This window comes from Aulonocara stuartgranti (assembly GCF_965226115.1).
Source record: "Aulonocara stuartgranti genome assembly, chromosome: 18".
Lineage (NCBI taxonomy): Eukaryota > Metazoa > Chordata > Actinopteri > Cichliformes > Cichlidae > Aulonocara > Aulonocara stuartgranti.
In genome coordinates, this window is record NC_138954.1 from 6,484,020 (window position 1) to 6,496,409 (window position 12,390).

At 40.3% G+C, this 12,390-nt stretch overlaps 1 protein-coding gene across 1 annotated transcript in view; it reads left to right on the forward strand.

Moving 5' to 3' along the window:
* LOC309694492 (receptor-type tyrosine-protein phosphatase N2-like) overlaps window positions 1–12,390 on the forward strand; it is a 223,000-nt gene that overhangs the window by 181,363 nt on the left and 29,247 nt on the right. Inside the window, exons 15-17 of the mRNA XM_082514620.1 lie at window positions 3,997–4,144; window positions 6,093–6,166; window positions 12,115–12,192. Coding sequence (XP_082370746.1) covers window positions 3,997–4,144; window positions 6,093–6,166; window positions 12,115–12,192 — 300 coding nt within the window. The remainder of the gene's footprint in view (window positions 1–3,996; window positions 4,145–6,092; window positions 6,167–12,114; window positions 12,193–12,390) is intronic.

The window sequence follows — 12,390 nt, forward strand, 5'->3', positions numbered from 1 at the left end:
GCTTCAGCACCTTGGACAGCTCCACGGTCTCAGTGAAACAAACTGTAGCTCTGAGTTGTCCAAGCTGACTCCATCTAATAATACCAGTGTCATGTAGAAAAAAATTATTTTTTCAAAATGTCAGGAAATCAAGGAAGGAACATGATAGTTTTAAACCAGCCCGCTACTCTTTGAAACCGAAAGGTCAGATTGTTTTCTCAACCCAAGTTCTCCGGGTGGAGAAAAGTTCAAAAAGCAAAAAGCCACTTACCAATTTTCTTAACATTTTTTTTCTTCATGCCCCTCCCATCTTTCATTCTTCTTCTTTGTTTTTTTTACCGTTTACCCAATTTTCCTGCTTTTTCATCCACGCAGCTTTTTATTGCATATTCTTCTTACCCTATTGCCTTTTTTTGTGTTTACTCTTCATCCTTTTCCACTGCTTTCCCAATTCTGTTCTGCCTTTTTCTTGTCCACCATTTTGAAAAGTGCCTACTTGTGACTTCTCATACTTTTGTTTTACAGTGACAACTGTAAAAAAAAACAATAACAAAAGAAAACAAATCACAGTTAGCTCATTTGAATTTCACACCATGATGTGGGACCTGAGTAGCAAATTTGATGGCAACAAACCTGGGTTACAGTCGGTATGTTTCGGGAAAAGTTGAGTCGTTCGGTGAACCGTCACAGCAGGAGATCAAATCCATTACTAAGCAAGACAAGTTTGGCTCTGCTTTGAAAAAGTAAATATTTATATCTAATGCCCAGCCATGCACTCAAGTGAGGCAACTGTTGAGTGATTAATAAAAATCACCAGCTTCAAAGAAAGGAATAACGTGACTGCTCGTGAGCTGCAGTGCCCCTCCTCTCCACCAGCCCTCCCACCTCCCTACAAAAATTAATTGCCTCTCGTAAACCCCTGGCAAATTCCATGTCATCATCCACCCACTGATTTTAATTTGAGGCGAAACAGCTTTCACCATCTTATCTACGTTAATGTATTACTTGGTCCCATGTGACTGGGACCGAGATCCCCCCCCCCCCCCCCCTGCCCCCAACACCTCCCCCACATCCTCTCTGCTTGTGTCTTAAGAGGATTAGGCGACTCTATATATAAAGCACATTATCTTGTCGTTTGTTGCTGGCCAAGTAAGTGTTATAGATTATGCTGCAGCGGAGGCCTCCGTCGAGATTAGCCATGCTGGGAATCTGTTGTGGTTTTCGTAGCTCACCATCAGGCCAGCTGGGATGTGATCTGTAGAGTTGATAGGTCACAGGGCAATAGCTGGAGGATGAATGTGCGTCGGGAAATGGATGTTAAATCACTCTAATGTGGTCTGCCGAGGAGGAGGAAGAAGCATTCAGCTGCGGAGAAGTTAGCCTCGTGTCAGGATGATGTCAGCTTTTAACTAAAAATAAGATAGCTGCCTCTGTGTGAAAGATGGATGAAAAAAAAAAAAGATGGATGTCGATGGATTGGTTATGATGCATTATGTGTTTGTGTTGAGTTCACAAATGGGAAGATTGTTGCCTGAATTGTTGCAAAATACTTAGAGCATGAAATTTCATTAGTTCTTAATTGGACCCTCAGCATTAATTGTATCTGCAAATAGACTTAAGTTTTAAAGTTACTTACTTGTTGAAGTGGCACCTTGTTCTAAAATGTATATAATGCAACATCGATCCATCTTTTCTTGTCCTCATGAAAGCTTTGGAAGCCTTTTTGTACTTCCTACACCGATGCAGAATGCATCAGATATAAAGAAGACTCTTTTAAGACATTTAGATTAGCTCTTAAAAGCCTCATCACTGGCGCTGATAGCACCTTATGTAAGATGTTTGTTCCAGTATGACACCATTAGTGCAGGAAGAAGGTGCTGTTCCACAAGGAGAAAAAAAATCTCTGTAACAAGTCTCTTATTCTTGGTTTTAACAGCTAAATTTACGAGTTCAGCTACATTTTCAAAGTAAAAGTGCAGATTCTGCAGATGGTCAGTGTGAAGCTAACCTCCAGTCAATAATAATTCATCATCGGCACAGAAACTGTTATTACCGTTAAATAAATATAGTCAGGTAATATGTATTCTGCTCTAACATGAAGTGGAGCATAAAATAGAAATGCTGAAGTAGAGCACAGGTCCCCTGAAATTGCACTCGAAGTGGCTTCGATAAATGTGTTTTCCACAACTGGATACCCTTCCCTGCTGAGTAACAGTATCCCACAGTGATTTCTTTCCACCCACTTCCCCTTTCTTTTCACTCTCTTTCGATCCAAAATGGCTGCTGCATTACGTCAACCTCCCTATGCGACCAGCTTTCATGCTCCCATTTCCTACAGGTGCTTAGGTGGCGCGTCAGAGCCACAATGGCGGCTCGAGCAGAGTCTTATTGCGTAGCGGGTTTTATTGAGCACCTTTGGCAGCTGTAAGCCCCCCCCCCCTGCAGTAAGGGGATTATTCAGTCTTTGGCCGACACATGGTGATCTCAGCACCTCCTGATTGGATTGCAATAATCCCTTTACACAGCCACAAAACCCTATTACTCTGGCATTAGAGAAGGAGAGAGAGGGGCAGGGGGTAGAGGGCAGTTGGGGGGAGGCATCAGATTTGGACTCTGTGTGTGTGTCTTCTGTAGGACTGTGTGTCTTTCTGCACCCTAAGTTATATACGTGCTTTCTATGTGCATGTGTATATTCTGTCATTTTGTGTGTGTATTTGAGTGTTTGCTTAGTGTGTGTATCTTGTTGCCTGCGTATGTTTCTTTTGTGTCTTTGCAGTATGTGGGTGAACTATTTTTTGTACATGTGACCTTACGAAAACCTTTATGTGTGGTTTCTACTTCAGATGTGTGTATGTGCATTTTCTTTGTGTGCCTTTTGATGGATCGGGCCTCCCGCTGTTGATAAACGGCTGCGTGCAGGTGGAGGGTCGCAGCTTGTGACCTCCTGTTACATCATTGCTGCTTTTAGCAGCTCTGAGACAAATTTAATAGAGAGCTGATACTACAAGGAAAGTCTGTGTGTTTCAGTAGGGTTGTGTGTATGTGCGTGTGAATGCAGTGTCATGTGTAAAGCCTGCTGTTCAACAGTGAGTATTTTGAGCTCACTTAATGAAACTAACAAGCCTCAACACTTAGACGTTAGCCATTGGAGTAGGCGTGTGCTTGTATGTTAAAAATCATATACGTGCATTTCATCTGGACAGTTCTCCATTTTCTTCCGCCGCGCGGACATCTGCTCAGGTCGACTTCCATTTTTAACAAACTCCTCTCATTTTAGCAGAAAGCCATTAGGCCTTTTTTGGAAGCTAATTCTGATTAAGATCAGTCCCATTTGTAACTGCCACCATAAATCACCGCTGGTACCATTTAAAGAACCACACCAGCTCATTCCGTTGCCTCATCCATTAAAAAACGAGCCTACCGTCCATATTTTCCGAGCACGGGCTGCTCATTTTCAAAGCTGCTTAAAAAACAAAGCATCACTGTTCACCATCAGATACCATTACCATGGCTTTGCCAAGTGTTATGGTAATAATTTGTAGGCAGTTGATCAAAGTCAGTGAATTAATTAATAGGTAATAGGTAATGGCATACACTGCTAAAGATAGGTGTGTCTTATAAAGTGAAATAGCAATATGCATTTTGGCACTAATACTTTGGTTTAATGGCACCACTAGATAATTATTTGCTTTCATTTGAATGTTCCTGGAGAAAAAACTCACAACGTTTAATAAAGATTAGAAAAATGTAGCTTCTAAAATAGAGGATCGTAATTGGTTTAGTTCAGATGGTTGTCATCCTGAACCAGAAATTTTAAGGATTGCCTTTAAAAGAATCAGAATTTTAAGGCATGACCATATTGAGCCAAAGCACAATAAAAACAATTGCAATCAAAGATTATTAAAAGAAGGGAAACCCTATAATGAATACACCGCAGCAAGTTTCATGTATATAAATCTGTCTCTGATGGGAAAGTATAAGCCTGACTCACCTACTCTATTGACTCTTTTCCTCCAGTCCTACATGGAAGATCACCTGAAGAATAAGGATCGCCTGGAGAAGGAGTGGGAGGCACTGTGTGCGTACCAAGCTGAACCCAACGCGTGCACCATCGGCCTCAAGGATGGCAACGCGAAGAAGAACCGCTCCGCTGCTGTTGTAGCATGTAAACAATGACTTTCTCTTATTCTTTCCGTTCTTGCCACTGTGTCTTAAAGGTAGTAGTAGTGTACAATGTACAAGTAGATTTTATAGGAGACTTTAATTAATTTATTGACAAAGTGTGAACGATTGCCTTTAGTATCAACAAAATTGGATAATACCGTGTTTTAGTTTCTCTAACATGTTTAAAACCTAAAAGGTGTTGCAGTTCTGTTGGCAGAGACACAAAAAGAAAAGACTGCATTACTGGTGGAGCACAAAAGCCATCAGTTCTGAGTGGAACCAAAATTCGGCTGTTACACCTCCTGATGTCAGTCGTCCAAACATGGTGGCATTACTCTCAGCACCTCTCAACAACACTCCCCTTATATTCTGAGCTCAGCCTGTATTATCAGAAACCTGGAGCAGATGCAGCTAGCAGAAGGGTTGTAAATTAGTTTTCTATTAAAGCTCTCCTGCACCGACCTCATCAATGATTAAAATTTCTAAGCTTCTGTGGAAATAGCCCATCTAAAAAAGTGCTGTCCCATTCTCTCCACCAGGCCGAGGCTTAATGAAATCCAGGTTGTCAGCAGGGAAAGCAGTTTGTCAGGAATAAATTGTGCTTCCTATTTGAAGCACCACTGGCTTCTTCAAGAAAAAAAAAAAATCTGAACTGTTTTGCCGATCACCGGAGGCTTCGGAGGAGTGCTCGCAAGAGTAGAATGCACAAACTCGGAAAGTTTGTCCCTCTTAAAAATTCACAGGATCCCAGATGATTATGGCAGATTCTCTCAAGGCTAAACGAAGCTCCTCAGTTTTAATTTAGTTCTAGAAATCACTAAATGGATGATCTGCCTACCTCACAACAAACACATTTTCCTATGCAACTCAAATTAACCAGTGTTTGCCCAGTTACCTCAATGGAAAGACCTTTTTTGTTTATTTTTTATAGCTCCATAATTCTTGATACAATTTCAGCCTCATTGTGTTAAATATGATCAAAAAGTTCTGTCTCTACCTATAAAAAATAAAAAATACCCTAATTTTCCCTTCAAGGTCATCTTCTCGTGCACTTCTGGACTCTGTTCAGTGGGGCTGTTATATAGCTAGAGCAGAGGTGTTGAACTCCAGTCCTCGAGAGCTGGTGTCCTGAAACTTCTGCATGTGTCCCTGCTGCAACACACCTGAATAAAATTTGTAGGGTATCAGCAAGACTTCACTGCATGGTGGCAACCCCCAACTCTACTCAAGTAAATTTAAATAAAAGTGTAAGTTTAATTTAAAAAAGTACTTCTAAAACTACATGTTCATTCACTCTTGAGCTGCTGTAACATAAATCAAATGGCTGAATTGCCACCTCAGCATGCAGTCAAGTTCTATAGACTCTTGCTAATGACCTACTAATTTTATTTAGGTGTGTTGCAGCAGGGACACATGTAAAAGTTTCAGGACACCGGCCCTCGAGGACTGGAGTTTGAAAGCTGTGAGCAAGACATCGACTGAATTTTCTAAAGTGGCAGCCATGCTGACAGCATGCGAGAGTATAATCGTAAGAGGTAGAGCAGCCAAATATATTAATGTGTTTATTTTGCTCACAGCTCTTAATACAAAGGCAACAGTGCACAGCAGAGTTTCAAAACTTTTGTCTCATGAGTGTGAAGTGTTATGTGAATTTGTTAGAGGTGCCCTACAGACACACAGAGAAAGTTAATAATCAATTAATAAAATCTCTGAGGAAAAGTAAAGAAGAGATTTTCTTAAACAAGTCAACTAGTTTCCTTCTGAGCTCAAAGTAACCTTGTCAAAGCAGAAGGGAATCCACGCTTCATGACATGTTGGCATTGTTACTTATAATCCAGCTTTCTTAACACGTATACAGAGAGAGCCCTCATTATAATGCATATAGCATGACCAAAGAACACTTACACTGCAAAGACGAAATATGCTGAATTCTTCCATTTTTGTTTCAGATGATCACTCCAGAATCACCTTGAAGGTGGAGAACAGCCAAGGCAACTCTGATTACATCAATGCCAGCGCGATCGTAAGTACCTCCTCTGCATTCTAACTCGGTGCTTCACGCCGCTGCTATGCTAGGCTGCCACAGCCCCCACGGGGCTTCACAGAAACAAAGGCAGCCTACCGTTGTCCAATATAAATTTTGATGCAATGCTTGCTTAGTTTCGGTGGCAGCCTCTCACAATATGTATGTTCTGCACCATGAATATTAATGATTGTTATACAGCAAACACCCCAGGTGAGTATTTGCTCTGGGGAGGTGTAGGAAAGGACATGCGTGAGGCTCTCGATTCACTTCTCATTTGTGGAAACAAAATTGATCCGGAGGGTCCTGGGAAACTATTGTTTGTGACCTTGGGTTATGCTAATTTGACACTACTTTGTGTTTACTATTACAGTGTGTCTGCCTTACTGGGGTCTTTTTCTTTTTGGCACGGTACAGATTTAAACAGCCTGTAGGAAGGAAAGGGGTAAGAAAGAGCCATATGAATTCAGTAAGTGAGTGTATCAATTTGGAAACCAGTGTTGAGTTGTAGGTTTACGTTTCCCTTGAGGCAGATACAGTGGTATTCCATTAAAAGCAACAGAAACGCTATGCATTTCAAATCTGGGCGTTACACCAGAACGTGGCTCCGTGTGTGTGCGATTGTGTGTGCGCAGGCGAGAGCATGTGAGAGAAGGAATCAAAACTATACAGGAACAAAAGAGCAACCTTGTCTAATGTTGCAGGCACACAAACGAAGCAACACACGTACCCACATACTCGCTAAAAACACGCAGTGCACCATGCTGAAACCAAAAAGAACACACAACCTAAAAAACTAACAAGCATGCATGAACAGCTGCACATGTAATGTACCTACACACACACACACTGCAACATTAAAAAACATCCATTCCAATGGTGTCCATGCAAGGTGCTTGTCTTTCCATCGAGAGTAACTGAAGCACCGTGACACAATTGTATGGTGTTGTCCCGAAAAAATAAAATGCTGCACATTCACACCAAAGCAATTATCTGTATGTTAGAGTAGCTGTTTTCTACCAACTGTCGAATGTAAGGTTGATCCATGTGTTCTGATTCGACATCATTTACATGAATTTACATGATTAAATTAGGTGAGTAGTAATGGGGTTTGAATTGGCTCTGCTATGAGCAAGTTTATTGCATAATGCAGCCGTTGGTCAGCCTGGTTTCAATGCCTTGTGACTTTTCTTCCTTAACTTTAATGTGGAGGATCAAGGATTACCATTTTACATGATGCAGTTTAGACATATAAGGTCGCTAAACTCACTTTTTTTTTTTAGCTCTTTGAGTCTGGAACAACTACAAGTTACGCTAACATGGCAATTCACTAATTAAGCAACAAAAGCTGAACATTTAATTCTGTCTTTTTACAAGTTTGAACTATATCATTGCCATCGTATGTTTTAAAAGAAAAGCAGGAGGATCACAAACTTCTTAGGAACGTTTTTATTGGTTATCCTGTATTTGTTAATCAGAGTTTTACAAATGCTTTGTGTGGCCTAAAGTCCAACGCACACACATAATCAGTCACTCAGTTGCACAAAGTTACTCAGAAACATGATCAATCACTCAGTTCCTCCTTTAACACACAAACACCGTTAGTCTAAAACAGACTCAATAGTTTCCTTGCAGACTCAATCAAACGCACACACTTTCTAAGACATAATCAATCACTCACGTATTACTCAGACACACACACACACGCTTATTTTGGTGCATGTCGTGTGCAGATAACACTGACTTTAAATCAGCCTCACAGTGTTTATTGGCAGTCCGGTTGAAGTTTTTGATTAAGGTTTTAAAAGAGTTGCACTGAAGAAAATTAAAGCAAATATTGCATTTTGTTTCCACTCTCGTTCGACATCACAGTGTGTTAATGCATCAGGGTGTAGCACAGGCTGTCCGTCCTGAAACGTTACCCAGCAAACAGTGCTGCCAATTTCACTGAAAAGAGCTTTTGCGTGTCCAAATGACCTCAGTTAAAAGAAATAACCCAGGAAAAACCAAGGATCTAACACTATATGACAAACTACAACAGGAAACACAAGTTCCCAATGCAAGTTTGCTTGTTATCTTAAAGTGTGGTCACACTTTACCACCAATGTAGATTAGCTTCACCTGTGATAAATAAAATATTTTCAATTTATGGTTCAGCGGGAAGTCTACACCGTGACCTACAACGTAGCCGCAGACCCCTCTGAACCCTTCAACAGAAGTCTAAGTCAGGCGTTATGGGACTGGACTGCAGTATACTCAACTACCAGCCAAACTCACTGACAAGACAGCTTGCTTGTTGGTATTCTTCAAAATGTAAAGTAAAGAGAAAAAGTGGTTAAAAAAAAGGAGCAGGATCAAAGATTTTGACTTGTTATGAACACAAGTCATGACAGAAGTTTTAAAAAGGATCTGCGCATGATGAGTTTTGTCTCAGTGATAGAAGCGTTATGATTATCGTTTCCTAAAATAGACTCACAATTACAACTAATTCACATAGCTGGCAGCCAGCATTTTAACCCCAACACACAGACACACACCAACACACACACAGAGGTGTCAGATTGTAGTAACATCATCAGACTAGTCAGACTCCTTCCTTCCACAGAAAAGACAAAAACCCAATAACAAGGATAATTACACACGTCACATCCTATACTTTTTTTCCCTCATTAACAGGAGTGTGTGTGAAAGACAGAAAGACGGTTGTCCTTTCGCAATGTCACTAATGGTGGGGTTTAATTCTGGATACACTTTGCGATGTCAGGAAGCATTGTGTCTCCGCAAAGAAAGGGAGGGTGGAGAAAGAAATAAAACGACAGATGTCAAGAGTATAGAGCCCTCCTGGTGCGTCTTTCCTTCTCTGCTCATCTTTTCATCTTTATAGTGACTCTGCATTTTCTCCCAGCCTGCTGTATCTTCCCCTACCGTTTTCATCTTCATCCATCACAAGGTTTCAAACTTTACAATCTCTTTTCTGCCTTACCCGACCCTTTTCTTATAATTTCCCAGATCTTACCACTCTGAATCTTCCAGTTTCTTCTGTGTTTTTTCTAAACCAGGCTCTGTATAGGCAAGGGGAATATTAGTGCTTCATTGCAGTCGCGGATCTGAGTGAAATTCTGAAAACCTCTTATGTGACTGGAAGGCAATAGATTTTAGCTTCTGATGCTTCTAAGACACTCATATTGTGTAACGCTTAGTTCTGCTTACTGGGTAGAAATGTCTCTCGCAGACATGACATAAATATTCAGGTACATGGACAATCAAATTAAATGTTTTCTGTCATTTTGCTACAAGTCCAGCACTGATGTTAAATAATAACCTCGAGAAAAAAACTAAAAGAAATATATGTAAATGACTGTCCACATATTTTCTTGGCCTTGAAAAGTGCACTTCTGCCTCCAGCTATTTTTTGTCCGTGATGCAGTTCTCGCCGTTTTAATGAGCAAAACTCGCTGCCACCGTGTCGCCTTTTCTCTCTCTAGGTAAAATTATTTTAAGTTCATTAGAAGTGCATTATTGTTTGGCATTCATAAAAGGAACAGAGGGCCATTAAAGACAATTTGGTGTGCGGAAAAACCCCATAAATTATCTGTCTTCCCTCTGTAATTGCTTCCAGCTAAATTGGTCAGCCAATTATTACATTTACTATACAATTTGCATGGTAATTGGCAGGGTTGTCACTCACTTGCTCGCGAATTCAGCTCACGTTCATCTCCTGTCTTTTGCTCTCGACGCCTCCGCCACCCTTCTGGAATTTTCATTAAGTTAAGGAAGAAGTCTGAGCTACTCTGCAAACGCTAAGCTCCTTCTCTAAGAAGCTTCTAGCAATGAATTTCAGTACTTTAAACAGGGGGAACATTTTACTAACGCACTTAGATTTGCTCATTTCGAAAGCACTGAGGATTTTTCCTTGTGCATGGCGTGTGATGATTCATGTCCCCTCATTAGTTCTTAAAAGTGTCTGTGAACGAGGTATTTAGCCATTTTATATTATATTATATTGCGTCCAATATCAATTTATTTTTTACACCAAGAAAAAGACACACTGTAGAACATTCCTGGAGGCCCATTGGAGCATAGTGTTTTTTTTCCATGTATGGACAAAGATCAATTTTGTAGAATTGCTTTTCCTTATTTGTTCATGTCAGATGTGTGTAGTGCCTAAACCCGGAGACGCAGAGGTGGATTGTGATGAACTAAAAGCAAGCCATTTATTAAGCATGGAAAATACATTACGAAAGAAACTGAAAACTTTCAACTACATTTGTGAGACGTAAGGCTAGGGCTCGCTGGGAGACATGAGAGGAAAGTGAGCTGCCACCCCGACAAAGGCAAAAGGAAAGAGAGCAACTACACATATACAAAAGGTTGATTAGAGGAGTGGAGACAACTGGAGAAAATGAGACATGGCTGAAAAGAATCATAACAGACGAGTAAAGGAAGCAAAATTCAAGACAATGCACAAGGAACATGGGCTCACCAAAATAAAACAGGAAGTGAAGCTTAATACAAAAAACTTTAACACAGGAGGAAAGAACGCTAAGGGAGGAACTGAGAATAGACTAGCTTTATTGTCATTGTAACAAATGAAATTAAAGGTGCACACTCATTAGAAAAACACAAACATAAACACATGCGTGCACACACAATAGACACAGACATAATGTCCTGTTATCTGGATCTATTGCACCCATCCCTAATTGAACAAACACACTCATGTTATTGCTTTGATGAGTGTGTTTGCTGTTGGATGAAAGCTGTTTGAATCTGTTTGTCCTGGTTTTGAAGAATCTAAACTAAACTAAATACACTAAGTACTACATGAAGTTAATATAAACATTACATAAACCAAGAATCACAATGAACAATTAAATAAGCAACTCCACTGCTGAGTTTGCTGAGGTTCATTTATGTCATTTACTTTTAAAGACTCAACATAAGCATTGTAGCCATCACATTCTTGGTTGTTTGGCTCGAGAACTGACCATATTTGGATTGACCCTATTTAGCACAGAAGTGCTAAATTATCAGCTAAATTAGAGTTCCCGACCTCCTTAGGCATTAACATCAGCACAAAAACTATATCCTGGGAACTTCATGGCATTGATTTCTATGGCCAAGCAACTCCTGTAGGTGTAATGTGTATGTGACCCAGTACTTTTGGCCATATAGTGTATCTGCCAGTTGATAACATAGACATAAAATACTAGAATGAATTAATTACACCAAAACTGGAGCACAAACTTACAACAGTTAACTGAAGAGCAAGTGATAAATAAAAACATAAGGCCATGACCGTAAAGGGACTACAACTACAAGCGTGGTGCAGCAATGTTTATTCTGCTGCAAAGCTGTACATTTTAACAGTCTGCCTGTTATCTTTTTAAACCAATCTCAAGTTGCTCTATCTGCAGTTTTTGGGACTTCTCCATTGGCTTTATTTTTCTAGACCCAGAAGTTGTTGCTTAGATCAGGATGATGATGACAGAAACTAGGATGAGGAAAGTTGGACAATATCAGTATGGTATAGCAGGAATGACCAAAAACAGCCAGGAATGCACAAAGATTTGATTATTAAATCTATGCAAAACTATCACACTTAAGTGAAAAAATACACTTAATGTAACAACTGGAACAGCCGTCATTCTCTCTGATCGGAATAAACTTTGCAAATGTCTGTTATTCTGTAGACTTACAGGATAAGATGACCAAGGTCAGAGCCAATGATTGGACTCTAATTTATCCTTTCTTCTCAGATCTGAGTTGACCTTGCTGTGCTGTTAACTTCCTGAGAACTGTGCAACATTTGTTTTCCAGAAATGATCCAAAATAATCATGGGCTTTAAATCTAAACATTTGAGTCAGGACAAACATGAATTGTACCATTCAAAATGAGCCATCCTTGATCAATTTACACCCTCTTGTCCTTTTTCCTCTCCCCACAGATGGATCACGATCCCAGGAACCCAGCCTACATTGCCACTCAAGGTCCCCTGCCCTCCACTGTGGCTGATTTCTGGCAGGTAAACACACACACACACACACACACAAATACAAATGCATTCACACACACTCATGAAACAAAAATCAATACAATCTCCTCTCTTAAACAAGAGTTAGCCGATTTTTATTAGTGCAGCAAGTCACACAGGAGACCAGCCATTTCTGTGGATGTCATTATTAATCTTTCCTTCACCATAACACTCACCAGCCTCACCACC